Source organism: Eulemur rufifrons, chromosome 7 (assembly GCF_041146395.1).
Source record: "Eulemur rufifrons isolate Redbay chromosome 7, OSU_ERuf_1, whole genome shotgun sequence".
NCBI lineage: Eukaryota > Metazoa > Chordata > Mammalia > Primates > Lemuridae > Eulemur > Eulemur rufifrons.
This window is the reverse complement of record NC_090989.1, coordinates 87,979,454-88,000,915: the sequence shown is the minus strand read 5'-3', so window position 1 is coordinate 88,000,915 and position 21,462 is coordinate 87,979,454. Positions and strand designations below refer to the sequence as shown.

The 21,462-nt window shown below is 31.5% G+C and overlaps 1 protein-coding gene across 6 annotated transcripts in view; it reads left to right on the top strand.

Annotated features, from left to right (window-relative positions):
• Positions 1-21,462, top strand: part of NLGN1 (neuroligin 1) — a 666,223-nt gene that overhangs the window by 203,123 nt on the left and 441,638 nt on the right. For 3 of the 6 annotated variants that reach the window (XM_069472920.1, XM_069472919.1, XM_069472924.1), the window contains 2 exons: positions 944-1,003; positions 7,792-7,944. In XM_069472920.1, coding sequence (XP_069329021.1) covers positions 944-1,003; positions 7,792-7,944 — 213 coding nt within the window. The remainder of the gene's footprint in view (positions 1-943; positions 1,004-7,791; positions 7,945-21,462) is intronic. The other 3 variants (XM_069472923.1, XM_069472922.1, XM_069472921.1) reach the window with 1 other exon arrangement.

Sequence of the window (21,462 nt, the reverse complement as noted above, 5' to 3'; positions counted from 1 at the left end):
ACACTTAAAATTACTTTCATCTGGCCTTTGACTTCCCCTTTGGTGTGTGCTCCTTTACTCTAGCAAATTAACATTGTTAAGTATAATAAAACATTTATTAAACATTCACAGTGTATTAATACAATTATTCTACTGAAACATGATCCTATTACAAATATACTGGGCATGAAACTGTACTAAGGCATAATTCCATTATATTACTAAATTGATTATGAAATGTAAGTCCTGACTTTGTAGCTACTTTAATAGCTAAACACTGACTTCTGATGGTACCTTTGCTCTGCCGAGTGATGAGATTATCTGTTGATATATTGTGCAGGCTGCAAATGTCTTAAATTCACAGCTAATATTTAAATGAAAACACATGGGGAAATATTTGTGTAATGACAAGTAATTTTAAAAAGTCACAGTTTTGAAAAATGTATGAGTTAATGTGTAAAAACTGAATGTTAAATGCTCTTACAAAAAAAAACAAAAGAAAAAAGAAAACAACTAAAATATATTCATATCTCTTGTTTTCTCTAATGTTATTATATTGTTCTAAATAAAAGAACGAGTTTGATCTACTTTCTTTATTGTTGTCACCAATTTAAATTAGAAAAGACACTGAATAAATTTTTTCAACTAATAAAACTGTTTACCTTTTTGTACGCAATGGGTATTTTAAAAAAATCATTTTCTTTGCTTATGACTTGACTTTCAAAACATAATGTATTTTTTATGCTGGATTTATTCACAAACCAAATCTTCTGTGAGATATTTTGGGGAAAGGGATTTTTTTTTTCTTAAACAAAATAGATAATCATTTATGACATAACCACTTCCCCACTCTTTTTGGAAATATCCTTGAGAATTTTAGTATTTATATTTATTTTTTCCCCTCAGTCTTGTTTATTCTTGAATTGTCTTTTTTTTTCCTCCATTTCTCCGTTCTCAATCCTAGGTCCCCTTACAAAGAAACAGACAGATGATTTAGGTGATAATGACGGTGCTGAAGATGAAGGTATTTTTTCCCACCAAATCTATTTGCATGACAAAGGCCTCAATCACTTTTTCCACCCCTTTCTATTTTTTTACTTCTTGTCTTTTTTTGAAGAGTTGTTTTTAATTCCCGTTTTTGATGTGTTTTGTCTTCTTGCTTGTTGTTACATATAAATATACATTTTTAATTTTTTTTAAAAAATGAATGTTAAGTTTTACATTTTGATGCCAACCATTAAAATGTTTTAAAAAGAGGGGCATTTTTTTGTTTTCTTGAACTGACTTTTGATATGTTTCATCCCACGTTTTGACTGAAATTTGTCCACATTCTTTGAACTAACAATCTCTCCCTTGTAGTCTCTCTGTGCCCATTCTGCATGTCTTCTAACCTATGTAAATATTATACCCAATATCAAAATGTGTTTCATTTTTACATTTGATATTTGTTTAAAAAGAACCCCACACCCAAAAATATTAAGGACAAGCTAAAATCTGATATAAAGTGTTTCTTGAGCAATATGTTTTAAAGAAATACTATTTTCTGTTGATTTGCTTAAATGTCATATAAATACAATTAAATTGTTTAGACAAGAAAGGCATTATACCTGTTTAGATAGCTGCAGTAAGCATTGTGCACCCATTTAATGCACTTAAGTACTTTAGACACATAATAGTATTTTTGGTAGAATTTACAGGTATTTTTTAAACAAGTGTAAATGGATATCTTTTAATTTCAGAGATAATTTCTAGATTGGCAAACAAAATATTCTTATTTTCAAAGTTTTGACAATTATATATAAGCAATAAAATATTTACTACTTCATTAATATCAAAATTGTTTTCTCTTTCCAACTTTCTTATGATATGTAATTCTGATTTACTCTGTAAACCTAAGTACTCACTCCATTGAGATGATATTTCTCATTCCACTCGATCTTAGTTGATATTAAACTGAGTGTCTAAAGAGGCCAATTCATTCTTGGTTCCCTTTAGGACTTGCTTTTTGCTTTTTTTTCTTTCTTTTTCTTAAATGCTATCCTAGTCAAAACTCTTATAGAGGTGACCAATATAATCCCAGGTTTAATAGTACATTGTCAGAAACCTAGAAATTAAACCTCATGACGATATTAATAATATGGCAAGAAAGGGTTTCCAAAATGAAATAATCAACAGCACGTCCATAGAAGTACTAGTTTCATGAGTTACAAGGGAACTATGAATAAATGAATCTTTACTAAATAATTTGCATTTTTTGCATTGACATATATATTTAATAAACTCTTTCACAATAGAAAATGAAATTGCAGAGGTGAGGTATTGAAAGCCTAAAAACTGTATTTTACAACATATAAGAATTATTTTGATTAAATGAAATTTATGACATTTGATTAAAGATTCATTTACCATGAACTCCAGCAGTGGAATAAAGATTAAACACAAAGCAGTCATTAATATTGAAATATTAATAATTCATTATAGCTGCCCAAGAGTTATTAATTTGAATGTTAAATAGCTAAAACTAGATATAGTACCAAAATGCAAATTGTGATTTTTTTTTTAACATGTGGGAAATCTGATATATTCAAACATTCAGGACATTTATTGACTTTGCAGGACATGGTTTACTGTTCCCAAAGCTCTATAGAAGACTGCTTCCACTTTCAGGCTTTGGAATTTGTTGAACACTTTGAAAATCCTTAACTCCTAGATATTTGTTATCTAAACACTTAACGTATACAGGACTTTTTAGTGTGTACCTTTGTAAACTTCAGATGTTCCCAATGTAGTCACAAGGTTAGTATACATTACTTTCCTATTTTAAAAATATTTTGATTGTTTATTATATGATTTTTTTTTTTTTTTGGGTAGAGCAGCATTAAGTAAGACATTTACATGTTTAGAATAGACACCTTTCAGCGAACATAGTTCAGGGATGTTAATGTGAATCTATTTTGTAGAGCTATTTTGAAGCACATTTAACATTTTTAAATAGCCATTTAAAATATCCTAAACCTGTATTTAAATTGGCAGGTAGTATTCAAACTAAGCCACTTAGTCACAAGAGTTATTAAATCAATAAATATTTTTAAAAGCTCAAAAGTGTAGAATGCCACAGCAGTCAATTCCACTTTGGTTTATTCCTCTATCCTGTTTGGTATAATTGTTTTGAAGACAAGAAAGATGAATTCAAATATCCTACAGGAAAAAAATACTTTTGCAGAAAAGTCTGAGCATCTTTTATTCAATTCCTTTTACAATTAGTTTGTAGATGTGGGTGTGAGTTAAAAACTGTGTCCAATTTTCACATTTAAATTGTTCCAAATGTTGAATCAATATCACTTGACCTTAAAGCAATGAATAAACTACTTGATAAACTAATTCTTTTACTTCAGTAAGAAGTCAGGTTATCTGATCATGTATATGAAATTCTCATTTTCCAATAGTTCTACACCTGTGCCTGATTTCCAGGTCCCTGTCTCAGCCCCTGCATTGGGAAGCTACCTGCCACACTGGTTGGCACTTGCCCCTTATTCACTTAACTTAGTGGAAGTCTCTCTTCTCTGTGGAGCACGATTCTTCATTTCTAATTCTTGTTTGTGCCCCTACCATTATTCTTTTGCCATAATTAGGGCAAACACAATTGTACCATTTTTCATTTGTGTTTTTCAATAAATGAAAGAACTGTATACTTTATGGGCTATTTCTATACTTTAAAAAAATCTAATCTGAAGTGATAAAAATGGTTCAAACAACATCCCAGATTCCTATCAATTTATTTTGGAAATTTGAGATATTTAAAAATTGTTTAAATTGTGCTAAGAATATTTAAATATTAACATTTTTATTTTTAAATGCAATTTTATATCCTACATGGAGCTTTATAAAAATTGCCTTGAAGATTTTGTATATTTATTAACTAAAGATGTACCTTTAATTCTTCTAAGTGCAGTTTAATAAGCAAAAATTCATCCAACACTTCTATATTCTTTTGCCGGTTCTGAATAACTTGAGGTCCATGAAAATAACTAGGGGGCACAAAAGTATGCCTTGAAATATATTTTTGTATATCAGAATAAGAATTGAGATAATGTTTCATAATTTTAAAATTGTTAAATCCCAAAATTCTAAAATATGATCAAAAACTTCAAGGGTCCTTTAAGAAGAGAGAAACCAATAAATATATTTAAGGAGTTAGTTATATGATTAATAATTAATCACGAGGGCCCATTAAAGGAAATATTACTCCAAACTCTGATTGTCAAACACAAATAAATCCACAATAACTGCTGCAGATCTACTGACACTTGCTACATTGGCTTAAAATTTTGGTTTATCAGAAAAATAAAAGAGCTACTAAAACTTAAAATCAAGATGTGTACTCAGATTCCAATTTGTTATTTTTTTCCAACTTGAAGAACTTAATTAAAATACTTTCTTAAAAATTTAGAAGAAAAATAATAATCATTGTAGTATTTATTTTCCCCTACTCTTTTTAGGGGCCTATGTGCTTAGCTAACATAGCTTAAAAACATTGAACAGCTGTTGTGCCAATGAAGAAATAAAGAAGGAAATTTAAAAATTTCTTGAAACAGATGAAAATAGAATCACAACATATCAAAACCTATGGGATATGGAAAAAGCAGTACTAAGAGGAAAATTTGCAGCAATAAACACCTACAGTAAAAAAGTAGAAAAACTTCCAAAACATTGCAAATAACAGAAAATATAAACATGCTTGATAAACCAATGTAGGTGTTTTTTTTTGAGCTAATTTTGATTTGCTAGATAAATGGAATAACATTTGTAGTTTTTACTGGAATTGAGCTAGTGTTTAAATTGTGAGAGAATTCTCATAATTTAAGTAAAATTGGTAGCAGCTCTTTTAGGCAAAGTAAAAATTGTTAGGTGAAAATCCGTAGCTCACACATTCCACCATATTTATAGGTGGTTAAATATGAGACAAGGTTTAGTGGCATGACTTGGCTCTAAAAAATTCATCATAAATTACTAAAGTGCATTTGATATATTGGCACTGATGATAAATGCCCCCCAATATTATTATTAAAATGATGACATTAGCAGGTAGTATTCAATGGTAGACTATCAGTTTCATTTATAAAGTTTCTGGTTCTTTTAAAAATGAGGTAAATAGTTATAATTTAAACTGTTTTAGTTACTATCCACATCAAAAATACTTGTAAAGTATGCAGAAAAATAAAGCCTAAGATAGAAATCTGTGATAAAACAATATAAAAAGTAAACCTTAAGATGGACCATTCTGTAAAACATTATCAAAGAATTCCAAGTTTTCTATAATAGAAAATTTCTAAAGTTTATGCAGTTTCCCAAACGTTACTAGCAAATTAAGGGTGGTTATATCCAAGAATTTTATTTATTTCAGTAATCAATACTTTTTATAACATTAACCTCAGTGTTACTTCAAGCGAAAAAAGCATTTTTCAGAACATAGCATTAGAATTTTATAAAACATTCTGAAAAAGAACTGCTCAATATATTAAGTTCTTAGGCAAGGCTGAAATCTTTGAAAAGTTTGTAAAGACAAACTGGTAATTAGGATCAACCCAAGCTATCAGTAATCCTTTCAAGTCTAATTTTCAAAGAAAAAAAGAGATACCACTCAAAACACCTCCTAGAATTTATTGTCATATTTTCAGAATTTCCTGACAATGTCCGCTTCATTTTGTTATTAGGTATAAAACGTGGCAGGTCTTCTCAATGTGTGCCTGTATTGTTTTCCAGGTGAACAGAATGGTTCTACTAAGATTTCATTACTGTTCACAGTTGGTGCTTTGTAATTCTATGTAATTTTAATTAAAGAAGAATTCTGAAACTGCCTCCCTCTGTGCTACCTCCAAGCATACAATTAGCAGAGTACAGTGTCTGCTGTGAACAGTCAGTTAATGATTTCAGTTTAATAATTTATTATTGCCTCTTCAGTGCCAGCCATACTAGAAAAATAAGAAGCTGAAACTGTATGTAGCACACAGGCATTTAAGGTGCATAGTTTAATAATTTCAAAAGGATTACTTTCTCTGTGTAAGTCTAACATCTCCACAAGCCCTCAAATCTTTACAAATGAGTGAATACCATTACCTCTCCCAAGGATTCAAGGAGAAAGTAAATTTAGGTTTCCCTCTTAAACATAGCTGTTTTTAGGGGATGATTTCTATGTTAAAGTATCCTCCTGTCACTACTTTAAAACAAGACACTCTTCTCAAGCACATGCTTGGAAGGGTGAGGGATAGAAGTTAGTTTATACACTGGTATTAAGTCAAATTTAAAATAGTCTTTTAAAAAGTTCTGCAATGAACCATTTCCTCAAGTTAAATATCTGAACAATCAATATGAGCCGCAATTCCTTATCCTAAAATAATTTTTCATTTAAAGAAAGCACTTTATTATTACATTATAAAAATCGAGGCATTTACATAAGTCATTTTTTATAGGTAATATAAAGCAGTCTCTAAATATTAACCTTTGTTCTTTCAATGAAATTGTATCATATTAGTCCATTCTGAAAGCTGGTATTTTGATTTTTAAAACATAGGAGAGTTAAGTTTGATAAAAAATGTCAAAAGTAAAGGAACAAAACCATATTATTAAATGACACTTTCTAATATTGGCATTAAAAAATATACTTGATCTAAATTTGTTTTAATTGTGGGTATAAAAGATCCAGGACTATTACATAATAGTAATGTTTTTATGTATATTTATAGTCATATATACACATGCATATAACATTTCAATCTACATAATATATAATTGAAACCATTTTTGCCCATTTATAGTTTAGCTTTTTTCTATAGATATCAGTGCATTCTTAATATTGATTAACTTATGTTTCCTTTATATATTATTTCTAGATCCTTATGAAAATTACATAATTGGGGGAAAATATCTTAGAAAAGCAAATATATTTGACTAAAATTCATAGCTGTAGAAATCATCTTAATATCACCCTAAATTTTAGTACTTTACACTTAGGTCTATCCTGTTTCATGCCTGCATGATAAAAACAGAGTCAAAGTGGGAATAAGAAGAGTATATTGCCTATACAAAGAGGTAAAAAAATATAATTTAGTCTGTTCTCTTCTCCCAAAACATAAGAGTAGGTGGAATGAGTGGATCTAAAAACTATCATTTAAATAACATTCCCCTAAATGCAATAAGAGGACATCACTTTACTGTCTGCACATACATCTAACATTACTTAAATAGTGAAATAAAACTTCTTGAAATATATAACACAATACTGTAATTATGTTCACAAATTGGAGCATAAATGATTTAATGTAATCACATTACATTTGATACAAAGCTTTATAGTAAATAAAAAATGGAAAAAATATTGTTTTAATCACAATGTAGATAATACCATTATCCTTAGTTTATGGTTCATAAGTTTCTTGTGAGATCTATAACATTTTTAAAAAGTGGTCCTAAGAGTCATTGTCATTCTTTTTTTTTTTTTTTTTTCGGTTTTACTGTCACTTCAGGATTGAATGAAAATGCACTAACATTCAAACTTAATTTCAATTTGTCTAAATTTTGTAATTTGGTTTGTAGTTTATAAACAAAACTCTAGATACAAAACAATGGATGCATATTGCTCTTTTCTGCAATAGCTCTTAATATAAATTGTTTAAGAAACACTTTAATAAAAACAGCAATTTAAAAAGCTATATTAAAATCATGCCCTCTTGTCCCTAAAATGGAAAATATATTCTCTGCTTCATTATGTGTGTTTTTGGAGATAAGAACAATTGCCAACCATTTGTTTTCCAGATATTCGGGACAGTGGGGGTCCCAAACCAGTGATGGTGTATATCCATGGTGGCTCATATATGGAAGGTACTGGAAATTTATATGATGGGAGTGTCTTGGCAAGTTATGGCAATGTGATCGTCATCACAGTCAACTATCGCCTTGGGGTACTTGGTAAGAGGTCTCTTTTTTTGTTTTTCACCATTAATCCATGAAATATGTGATCGACTTGTTTTGACTTGTTTTTGTTCTGTTTTGCTTTGCTTCACTCATTTTTCTATGCTTGTTGACTTTGAACCAAAATTTTTGATTGTTTTAATGAATTCTATAGATGTTCATAAATTACTTGATGAAGTACAGCTAAGATTGGTTTTAAAATATGAAACTAAAAGCTAATGAAATTATTCACATTTTTATGGAATATGCTTCATGGTTTGGCTTTATAAAATTGTGAAAGGCAGGGCCTTGCTAAAGAAGAGTTAGTCTCTGGACAAATTTTTCCTTCTTCTAATTTCTTTTTTCCAATGCTTTAAAATTTCCTAAGATTTGCCATGAGCTCAAGAAACAAGTTTATATTCTCTTCTAGAATATGTATATGGACTGGCTTTGGGGAACGATTGTTTGCCATTGTGGTAGAGGTCTTTTTGCTTTTTTTTATTTTTTTTTTTTGATTCCATAATAATTAGGAATATTTTCTCTGAATGTATTGTTATTGAATTATTTAATTAAAAAAAATACATTGATTTAATAAAGTAACAGAGTTCAATTCAATAATGTGTACTCTTTCCAAAAAAATTAAAAGTCAAAGTAGAGATCTTTGATTTTAATGAAAAGCATAGAGAAATATTATTTGCAAAATAACTTATCAGGTATTCTGAGATAGGCATGTTGTCTTAGGTAATAATCAGTTTTTAAAAGATAAACTTGCTATTCCAGTATGTTTATTTGTTATAGTATTATCATAATTTCTGAAATAAAATTACTACATTGTTTAATAAAACATCTTTATCTATGGTGTATTTAGTTAAAAGAATTTGCTAAAAGAGCACAATTCATTCACAAAAGATTTTTTTAACCTTAATTGTTCTCAAAGTTTTATTCCATATTATAAACATAAAGAAGTACAATTTATAATTTTGTTTAGACACAAAGAGACACCTCACTCTTTCATTTGTACTCTGAAATATTTTGAAAAAGGAATTTGTATTATATTTCCTTTTATAATAATTATTAATGTCATATATTTTATCCTTGTTGAGAATCAGTTTTTTTCCTCTTCAATGTTATTGTTATTCTAACTCCTATGTAATTATAATTCTATGTTTGTGCTGATCACAAAATATTTAAAAAGGTAAAATAATTTCTGTTAGATTAAGTTTATATGTCTGGGGGAAGAAGATATTTTACAAACGTGAAGGTTAACTTTTGACATTTTTCTATTTTGCTACTTTGAAATTTGGAGGATGGTGGATGATATAATTGATATATTGCATCAGTGTAGGTATAAAATATTTCTGTAGCACTGATCAAGTACACATTAGTTCCCCTGTAGTGTCCAGTCATTCATTGCTTCTGCTGTTCTTATGATTTATGTGAGCAGGGATGGTTGAGTATGTTCCCAATAACAAAAACTCTATATGTTAGAAGATACATAAAGAAGTTTTCATAATAATTTTTAAATCTTAAATCTTAAAATTCTTAAATCTTATTATTGTCATTTGTTCCTTATGGAACATTTTAATGTGAGAGTCTTCAATATTTTTGATGCATTTAATTTTAATTATAGCATTATTTATAGCTCAGTTGCTTTTACTGATTATTTTCATATTTTTCTACTTTCTTGAGTTGAAAGTCCTTGGCTGTGACCAATCTGCAGGTTGAAAAGTTTAAAATTATATGCTAAATTATGATAACAGTGATTTTAAGAACTTGAGCATTCAGTCAGTCATATGTATTTATTTTATTTAAAAATATCTTGTGGCCACACGTTATGCTGCCTTTTTCTGTTATTAGTTGTATTTATATCAAGCAAGATTTCATAAAATGAACTTTGCTATTATATTAACATAAACTTTGCCCATTTCATTTCTGATGTATTCAGAAGTGGTGAGCAATTGACATCATCCAATATCTCTTCTTTAAATGCCACACTGTGAAGGACTGCACTGCAGGGCAACGGATTGCTCAGCTAATATATGAAGTACTCAATCAATTGCTTGGTGTGTATAATGGCAGACAGTGTTGATGTTGATGAAGGATGATTTTTCCCAGTGTTAAATATTTGTTCTTTCTCTACTGCAATCTAGGATTTAAACTTTAATGTGGCTCTTTTTTTCCTCTTAGACATATCACTCATAATCAGCCCAAGGCTGTCCTTTATAGACTTCTCAACATGACAAAGTACAAAACTCTGTTAGTAAAGCATTTTTAGGTACATATTAGGACATTAGTTCTAGAAGAGATGTATTCTGATCACTAAAATATGTGTTGGGTCTTATGAAATTGTATTTGCATGAATTAATTTATGGAAAAGAATTATCAGAACATTTGTTTCAGCACACTTTGCGTGAGTGATACACTACAACCAGATCAACAGTCCATCCAACAGAACTACAACAATAAAAACTATAGAGTTTTGAGGTGTTGTTGTGACCAATTTGTCTTACAGTAAAAAAGTAAGCCAAAGGTTCTTGGGTGTGGGATCCAAAAGTATAGCTGTCTAGTTTGAATTTGAGTGAATATTGGGAATTTAGTGGAAAATAAGATTCAATACCACATCAGAGGAAATCCTGAGCTGTGTTTTGACTGGGACATTTTGGTGTGAAGGAAATGAATTTGGGGATTCAATGTACAAATTGGCTAATTATAGGATTATTACTCTGAGGCGATGGCCAAAAAAATCAGCATGTCTGTAAAAGGTAATGTAATTATTGTTGATTTGAATTTGCCAACCCAAGTGCTGGGGGTTGGGGAGAAGGTATTGGGGAGAGGAGAGAATCTTAAAAGCTTTGTTTTTTTGTTCTTTGTTTTTATTTTTGTTTTTGGTAATGAGTAGAAATGTGATAATGTTTCAGTTATAAAGTACAGCTACTCAGCAGCCTCAGTTCCAGTTTAGAGCATTTCATATTTTAAAAATGATTTGTTTATTACAAAGTAGGAACAGCATACAAGAAAAAAAATACCTCCACCTTTGCTCTGAAGAAACTAGTAACATATCTGAGTTAGTTCCTCTACCAAGACCCTCTTTTGTGGTTTCCTTTGGAGTGGTGGCATAGACTATCACTATTATTGCATTGTGTATGATTTCTCCCCCTAGAAATGCTATTAGAGATGATAAGAAAAACTGCTAATAAGGATGACAAAAAGGCCAGGGAATACAGGACCCTGCTTGCCAATCTCGTTTCCTCAGTTTCATCTTAGAGCTCCTGGTGACCTCATCTCATTTAGTCTTATGTTTTTTAATACACTGAATGTTTAACTTTTTTTTACTTCTGACTGTATACATTCTTTGTCCTCAGCCAGTTTTGATGTAAACTCTTTCCATATTTGCTTTCTTCAGCACCTGTTATTTAATACATTGTTATATGGTCCTTTAAAATGTATTTAAAATTATTGTTAGTAAAGTATTTTAGTGTATGGTTAGTAAAAATGATCATCTTAGAAACATAGGGAGAAATGCTTTATGTGTTATTAAAAGAGAAAAATAATCAATAATAAATACTCAGATTCTAACTAGGGTAACTGTGTTCTTATGGACAAGATTTGAAAATATAAAATAAATCATTCACTGGTAGGATGAGATATTGTGCACTAAACATTCTTGAAAATAGAAACTATTCAAGTAATCATACATTTACAAATCTCAAAAAATGCATTAAGTAATTTAGTGTTAAAATGTGTTTCAACCACCACTAAATTTAGAATAAATTTATAAGTTAATTGTACAATAAAATAACAATTTTAATACCACTCTGAGGATCTAACTTGGGCAAACATAAGATTTCTATCTGCTGGAAATTTAATATATTCCTTTTATCTTAATACAGATATCTTAATTCTAGCTCATATGATTCATTTTAGAACAAAATTATTTTAAATATTTCAGAAGTACTGTTATTTATCTGGAAATTTAGCAAGTTTTTGAGAAAGCATCTAATTAAATATTTTACTTAGAAATCTAAGTTTACACCACACATCCATGGAAAAATAATTTGATATGCTAGCCCATCTACTTGTTGTGAAGAATTATATTTAGTTTACTTTATAATGTTATCTGGGGCTAAGTCATTTAAAACAAGCTTTTGTTAATTTTACTGCATATGAATTTTAATGAACACCTACATTTATGTTATTCTATTAGACATTGTTAATGAGATTTGTTGGTTCTAAGAACTAGACTGTGCAACATTAATGCTTCGAGTACTATCAAATGACATAAACAAACATAATTTTGATGTGGTCAGTCATCAAATCCATAACCCTTCTTTTCAGCATTACACACCTTCAATGAGAGATAAAAAAGTAAGGACAATATAGGTTTTTATCTTTAAAGAGATTTCAATTAGTTGAGAAGAAAAATAAACAGTCAATAAAGAATAATAATTAATATTCTGCTTTATATTTTATAATATGTGTTTATTAATTGGTCTATATGGATAGAGTCACTTGATACATAAAAGGAATAATCAGAACAACAAAAAAAGTAAAGAAGCAAAGACTAGCAAATGGATTAATAAAAATGCAGTTATTGATGCTCATATTTGAATCTAGACAGCATAAAAGCAAGGAGATTTGCTATAGTCTATGTAATGCTCATGACAAAAAGAAAAGTGATACAATGGTTTTTTTTTTTTTTTTTAATTATTTGCATTGCTTTTCTTTCTGTCTGGCACAAAAAAAATTTTAAAAACCCTCAAAGCCCCAAAATCAAAAACAAATAAACAAAAAACTTCAAATATGACCTTGCATTTGAGAGTAATATATAATAAAATATTAAATTTTATACAAGGGTAATGTTCTACTATGCATCCAAAGATGTTATTGGGAGGTAGAAAGAGAGGGAGTCAGTCTGTCCTTGGAGTCCAAGTGTCTTCATGAAATTTGTACTACTTGAGCAAGACCATGAAGAATGAATTATCCTGGGGATTAACTGAAGGGAAGAGAAAATGACATTCTTTTTTTGAAATTTTTATTTATTCATATCCTTTCTAACTCCTCAAAGTGGAAGTAATTTTTGACAAATGTACACATATAAATAGGTTGCTAAAAATAGAATTTGGATAGTAACATATTTAATATAGAGAAAAGGATATAGAAACTGAGGCCTTGAATATGTACAAAAATTGAACATAAACATGTATCCTAGTTTTCTATAAATTCAGTAAAACGGATAATGGATTGAATTTCATATATGTCATTGTCACATAAAAAAACATACATATTAATCAGAAAAAAATACATAAATAATTTTTTTCCTTACACTATACTACAGAGAAATTTGTTATATGGGTTGTACTGTTTTTATTTGGAACATGGAACAATATAGGTAATGGGTGATAGTCTTCATGTAATCAGAAGATGTAAAAGTATTCTCAGTGTGTGACTATTTACAGTAACCTTCTGTAAACACCAAACACATAATAATAAATGCTCACAACTTCTATAACATCATTTCAGCAAAGATCTAACCAAATGCAATACAGGTAAGATATCTGGTGATTTCACTTGTAATAGGATAAAACTAAAATCCAATTGAGAGCAATGGATGGTTAACTTGGTCCATAGATTTCTTTTCTCAAATATCAGTTGTGTCAACTGGGTTTTAATAAGGGCTGGATGGTAATCAATTTTAGATTGAGGGCTAAAAGGAGCTCTTGGAGTAAAGATATTGTTTGTCCTCTGGAAAGAAAAAAATCTTTGGATAGGTAATGATACTGTGAAATGCAGACTGTCCATTATCTTTATTCTATAATACCTGCTCCCTCCAAAATGATTTCAGGTGGCTTGCAGTAAAAAACAACTATTTAATTATGACAAAAACTTAGAAATAGCCTGAAAGTAAGCATGTCAATTAGTGTGAGTGTTAGTTAAAAGACAAAAAAAAGATGTGTTTTAGATATGGTCATATAGATTCATTTATCCATTCAGCCATTTATTCATTCATTCACTATAAATTGAGCAATGTTATGTATCAAAGAGTTATTGAGGATATTGTGAAAAATAAAATATATGTGATCCCTGTTCCCAGCAAATTACTAGTATCAGAGAAAATAGAAAATAAATGAATAATTACAGAAATCACGTGCTTTACATAATGATTTAGTGCTAAGACAATTTTCTTTACCATTACCTATGCAGGTGCTAGAGAAATGACAAGTGCAATGATAAGGAAGCTAGCTTATTTCAGAAAGTCAGAAAAGATTTCCCTGAGGAGGTGACATTCAGGTTTCTATTTCTTATACTCTACTGAGAAAGCCTTTGTCAAGATTCCCAAGGACCTCCAGACTGCCAATTCCATTGGTGATTTCTCTGTTATTATTTTATGTGGTCTCTTCCTAGCACAGGACGCAGTCATCAACTAGTCTCTTCTTGGCCTGCTTGTTTCTTGGCATCTCCCAGGATTTCTTTCTACCTCACAAAGTCCCTGTTCCTTCAGGATTGACAATTCCTCAGAACTCCAGCCTTTCATGAACTTCTGCCTACTGACCTCTCCATGTAGATGTCTGATATCTCAAACTTAACATAGCTGAAATATGTTGATTTTCTCTTTCTTATTTCATTATCTTCCACACTGAGGTTATAATAACTATTGCAACAACAGCAATAATAATTATAGCCAGATTCATTCAGGATTTATATTCCAAAAACTATTTACATATTAATAGATTGTCTTATTAAATTCTCACAACAACTCTATGGGGCAGGGTTGTTATTTTCCAGATTTTAAAAATGCAGAAACAAATGAGTAGAGAGCTAACTAATAAATTACAACCACCGGGGTCAAACAGCATTGAGGGGTGGAGCCAGGATTCTAACCCAGGCAGTATCTGTCTCTCACCACAGCACTGTACTGATGGCACTGGCCTTGCCACCCACCCAGACGGTCAAGAAAAACTTGATTTTTCTAAGTTTTCTAAAACTTTACATTAAAACAAACCATATTTTCTTGTAAAAAACATATATTATACCATCTGTGAGCTGCTTAACACTGTTCAATAGCTTCCCATTATTTACGTGGAATAAAATTCAAATTCCTTCCCTGCCTTGTCTGGCAAAACCCTGCATGAAATGGTCTGGCCTGCTTCTCTTAGTTCATCTCAAAATGATCTTCCTCTCTATTGTGTTGTCTTTTGTTCTTCATACACAGCAAACTCACTCTCATTTCAGGGATTGTATAAACTTGCAGTTTCCTTTGCCACAGATCTTTGTGAAGGTAATTCCATATCCTTCTGATCTTGGTTTAAATGTGACCTTCTCAGAGAGACCATCCATGTTCATCCAATCTCAGAAGAGCCACCACGGCATGTCATCTCCCTTTCAAAATTCTCTGCATACATTTATAATCCCCAATTATTTTCTGTTTGTATTAGGATTGTTCATTTTATTATTGTCTGACTCTCCAAAGCCTAAGATAGTCCCTGGCATATGATATTTGCTCAGAAGATATTTGTGAATGAATTTAAACTGATGTCAATAAGTGTTGGTCTGATATAGTAATGAAGTGGAGAAGGAGGCAGAGTTTCAGGCAGAAAAGAGTCTGGTTGACATGCAGAAGGGGCTGAGCAAACCCAGCTGGAATGCTTTGAATAAGGGGTTAACAGTATTAAATGAGGTTAAAAGCATAGGCAGCAGGCTGTGCAGCATCATGTTAAAGATTTAGGACTTCTACGGACAATGGGAAACAATTATAGGACACAGGTAAGTGACATGATTAAATTTGCATTTTAAAAAATGTTTTGGGTAGGCCTAGACCTTGATCAAAGTTGACGTTTAGCTATGGATACAAAAAGCATGACTTACAGCTTATTGAAGTGAGAAGATTGGCAGTCAATATATGAGGCAGACTTTGCTCATAGAGAATTGAGGGACCAGCTGAGGCTTGGCTGACTCAGGTGAGTATAGGAATCTGTTTTTTATACAAAGAGTGACATAGAGATTTTGCTAATATCCCCTTCTTTTTTGATAGTGGGATTGATAGCATTATGGAGAGCAGTTTTGAATTCCTGCTTTGAAAGTGTGTGATTCAATATGAATGCATTATTCCAGAGACTGACAAATATAAGAGATCATAATACAGTAAACTGTATTATGGTACCTCCTTATTTCTTAATGGTCCTGTGTTATTAATATGGCCTCATTTAAGCTCTGAGTTGTCCTAAAAATGATATATTAGTACTTTTTATTATCTTAAATAGTCTTTTAGCAAATTCTGGGAGGAAGTCGGTAATATGTGGTTCATGATTTTCTTGAGTCATTAAGATCAGTATTTGGAATAAGACCACAGAACATATAATAAAAGCACTCTTCATTCCTAGTTAAGGCATTCTTCTGGGACTAGAATTGAATAACTATTTCCAGTACTGAAAGGATGGCAACTAACCAAACCATAAACAAAAAGATATTTTGTTTCCTTTTGGAACAGAAGTCACCCTTTTAACTTATTCATTAATTCATTCATTAATTCCACACACATTCCCACTATAGGCTTCTAGTAGTTGGTGGGCCCAATGTTGAAAAATTCAGACTCAATTCTTCTTTTCTGGACCTCACAGTGAGTGAGGAAAAATGACATTAAAAAAAAATAAAACATTAACACAAATTTTGATAAGTTATATTTCCAAAATAACAGAGCACTAAAGAAAAAGAATATTTGTGAAGGTAAAATGTAGACTGAGGTTTTTGGGAAAGACCTCTTTGTATTTCTCATGCTAGTAGAGTTTTGTGGAGTTTTTTTTTCCTCTATGGATTAAAAAAGTTAAATATTAAAAGACAGATAAAATATTTTGAAATATTTTAAAAGCTGTAAGATAATTAGAGGCAAAACAAATCATTTAAGCAAGCAACTGTGGTAAAAATGCAAAAATCCAAACAAACAGGCCACCCACAAACAACCAGGCAAAGTTCTCTATTTGAATTAAATGAGCAAAATTTGTTTGTGAAATACAAAATATACAGGGAAATGATCCCAGAGGAGTGACTAGCCCTTAGCTAAACATTTGATCTATAGAATGGGAGAGTAACTTTAGGACTTGGCAGAAACAATGAAAGGTTCTCTTTCTCCCCTCTCCTACATCCCTGAGAAAAGCCATGCAATATAATAAATTAGTTACATTACTGACATTTTCTTTCTTTCTTCTTTTTTTTAATGAAGATAATGGGTCTTTTCTTCATCCAAGGTCAGTTTTTCCTCTTTGTTCGAAACAAACAATGAGGGCTTGGATTTTGCTTTTCGTTTTGTTCTGGTTTTGTGTAGTCCTTTCTTCCCTCAACAAGGAAAGAATGCAGTACTCCCTCACCTTCCTTCACCTAGTTCCACAGTCCTTGATGTTCTGCCCACTCTCATTGATTTGCCTTAAGAATATACTGCAATTTCATCTGCTAGGACATCTTGTTTATTTTTTCTCGTTCCCTTTCTAAAGTCTTTCCTTGAAGTACTTACTCTGTAAACATTTGGAAGCTCTCTTTTCTTTGTCTTTTTGGGGGTATTTGCATAGTTTGATTTTTTTAAATACTTTATACTAGTTGTCTTCTTTCTATTCCCATTGCTGCTACTTACTCACCTTGGGTTACCAGGTGTGTTTCCAGCTGAGCCCTTATCCTCCAGACCCAAACTTACATGCCATTGCTTCCCACACCACAACCAGGAAAAGTACCTTAAGTTTATACAACAGAAAATCCGTTTCCTTTAGCTTTTTCTTTGCTCTGCATCTCTAATTGCTTCTCACTGACTCTGGGATCCATTCCAGATTTTTTCTGCCATTCCAGGTCTGCTGAAGTACATTGCTCCTCTTCTTAAGAAACTTTACCTTCCATTGGTTTCTGAGAGGTCCCTTCCACTCAGGCCAGGCCAGACTCCTCACTGCCTATGAGGATCATTTCCCGTAGCTTACTTGCCACACATACCCATCGTGCCCAATCTTCATAGCCCAGTTATCATTCTCCCTTCAATCCTTCAGACCGAATTGATTCCTCTCTTCTCTCTGCTGCCGTCGCATAGGCAGCTTAGTCTTTTCTTGCCATACATAAAGCCAATTCTACTTGTTACAGTTGTACACAGTAACTGCTTAATGTGGTAGATGTCCTGCCTTCCAAATTAGAAAAGAAACACTGGATTTTATCTGGTTTCATAATTTTCTTAAGACTGTCAGAGTGCTCTGCATACATAATCAAAAGTCATCAATAAACATGTAAATGAATTCACTTTGCACTCTTCTCGGGATATGCATTTTTAGGGATACAGAGCTACGGAGCAGGTAGAAAGGGTGGCAGGTGGTGAACAATGTGGGTAGGAAAGAGGCTCGACCATGTACATGCACAGGCCTCATGTCATGTTCCACACAAATGAAGTGAGGGCTTGTAGATAGTAGCAATCCTTTGCACGAATATCAGTGGCAGGAAAGCCGTCTGGATCCTCTAGAGAAATGCTCTCTGTACTGAGACTCTAATGCATGAAAGCTGTAATTTATTTTAAATTGATCAGTGATTTCTGCATTTCCCATGTATTCAATATTTGCATTGTTTAGATTCCTGCTCAGCATGTAATGAGTGAGAACATTGGTGCTCACGGGCATTAGATAAACATGAAAAGAGTGTTGAAGCACTACTCTTTGAATTCAAATACAGTAGCCCCCCCTTGTCTGTGAGCAATGTGTACCGAGACCCTCAGTGGAGCCTGAAGCTGCAGATAGTACTGAGCCCTATATATACTGTTTTTTAATGCATACATTCCTATGATAAAGTTAAATTTATAAATTAGGCATAGTAAGAGACTAACAATACCTAATGATAAAATAAAATAAATATAGCAATAAAATATAATGAAATTTATGTGAATATGATCTCTCTGTCTTAAAATGTCTTGTACTATACTCACCTATGGCTGACCATGGCTGACTGAGGGTAACTGAAATTGTGGAAAGCTAAACCATGAATGAGGGGAGACTGCTGTAGATGCAATATTACAAAAAGAGTAACTATTGATTTTATATGTGTAATAGGCTGTGGAACCTATAGGTGTTTTAGACTCAGCTTAAGGTTATTTTGTAAATATAAGAAAAACAGGGAAAATTTTTTGTAGTTTCATTAGCTTTTCCTTTTGACACTTCCTCTCTCAAATTGAATTACAGGTGCTCAACCATTATCACAAATAGACAGAGGTTTGGGTGAGAGATCTTAAACCAGTTCTTTATTATTCTCACACCCACCCATCTTTTATAACAGCTAGTACAGTTACAACCATAGATTTAGTTATTTATTATTCTTAAAAAAATTTCCCAAATATGGAAGAAGTATTTCTCAACTGATTCATATATTGATAAAGTCACCACTTGGAAATCTTTCTAAAGAGCGGAGGCATGTCCCTGAGTTGAGACATATCCAAGAGAAATATTAATTTCTGTTCTGGTATTTGCTGGCTTCTTGCATCTGAGCTTTAAAGAAAGGCATCTTTTCTACAGAAGTCAGTTCTCTTAGAGAATATGCAACTTACTCAAACAGAAGTAAGTTATTAAAAATGATTCTTTGTGGAAATATCAGTATAATCAGGAGCAATATTTTTGACAGATAAAAGAGATGTAGTGATTCTTATGTTATTTAATTGTGCTAGAATTCTGTAAGTTTTTTGACATTGTGTGAAAATAAGCTCTAAGAAATATGCATTATTTCTTTCCAACGCAAACAAAAAGATTGCTTCACTAGATAGTGTTTTCCCTTGAAATATACTACAATTTTATCTGCTTCAAGTCACAAGAAATTTTTCAGTGTGTATTTTTGGCTCATTTGTTTTTGAGCCAATCTGTACTATTTGCTAAAGAAGATAACTTATAGTCTACAATTCATATTTGAATTTATTTTCTAGAAAAATATGTTGGGAAAGACCACAGATTAGGCATATATAACTTTTTCCTGATTCCAGACTGATGTACATTTAATATGAGTAAAATCCACATGTTATTTTAGTGATATTTCACGTAATTTGCATAATCTTGATATTTAGGAAGGTAATTAATTAAATAATTTATTTATTTACCTATTTTTACCCTTCCTTTTTCTAGGATGTAATGTAATAGCATTGCGAGAGCTATTACATTATGGTCAGACATAGATAATAAATAAGGTCTAGGCAAAATAAAAGACTCAGAAAGGCAAATAATAAACAGTCTCAAAATATTTCCAGATTTGATGAATCTGGACCCTGCGCTGAAACTCTACCAAGTTTTCTTTATTTTTTTAATATCAAATGGGTTGTGAAACATGATAGGTCTTCAGAGAAATCAAAGGTATTCTAGGCACTTAAGTTTTTCAAAAGAAATTTCTTCTGTGGGACTTCATGTTTAGGGGATAAATATAAAAATATAATTCTATGACTTCAATGCTTTAAGATAGAAATAGCCAAAAGCCTGTAGTTTAATCTTATTAAAATTTATGATCCATATTTTGGTATGCTGTTTACCTGCAACCATCTATTCCCAAAATCAGCCTCCAGATGAAGCTGCTCAGGGACTCTGATAGCCAAAAGACCCAGCAGGGGAGATTAACACTAAAGCATTGCATAACTTACAATTGCAAAGATGTAGAATCAACCCAAATGCCCATAGATACATGAGTGGATTAATAAAATGTGGTATATGTATACCATGGAGCACTACTCAGCTATAAAAAAAAAATGGCAATTTAGTATCTTTTGTAACAACCTGTATGGAACTGGAGGCCATTCTTTTTAGTGAAGGATCGCAAAAATGAAAAAACAAACCTGACATGTACTCAATACTAAACTGGAACTAATCGATCAACACTTATGTGCATATATGGAAGTAAAACTCAAGGGGAATCAAGGAGGTGGGAGAAGGGAGGAGAGGATAAGTAAATTCACACCTAAGGGGTACGATACACACTAACTGGGTGAAGGGCACACTAATAACTTTGACTCAAACTGTACAAAAGCAAATTATGTAACCAAAAGTGTACCCCTGTAAAATTCTGAGATAAAATGTAATAATAATAAAGCATTACATAGAGGTGTATTTCAGTGCATATGTGTATCCTATAGGTAAATTTTCCAATGAGATTTTGTTTTGTATGAGAAAATTTCTGATTACATGTTGAACATCTCTAATCCAAAAACGTGAAATCCCAAATGCTCCAAATTCTGAAACTAACATGCTAACATGACACCACAAGTGGAAAATTCCACATCAAATACTTTTGCTTTCTGATGGTTCAATGTATACAAATTTTGTTTCATGCACAAAATTGTTAAAAATGTTGTATAAAATTATCTTCAGACTATATATATAAGGTGGATATGAAACATGAATTTTGTGTTTAGACTTGGGTCCCATTCCTGAGATGTCTCACTATGCATATACAAATATTCCAAAATCCAAAAACTCCGAAGTCGGAAGCACTTTTAGTCCCAAGCATTTCAGATAAGGGATAGTCAACCTGTATTTCACTTTTCTGAACCATTAGTGT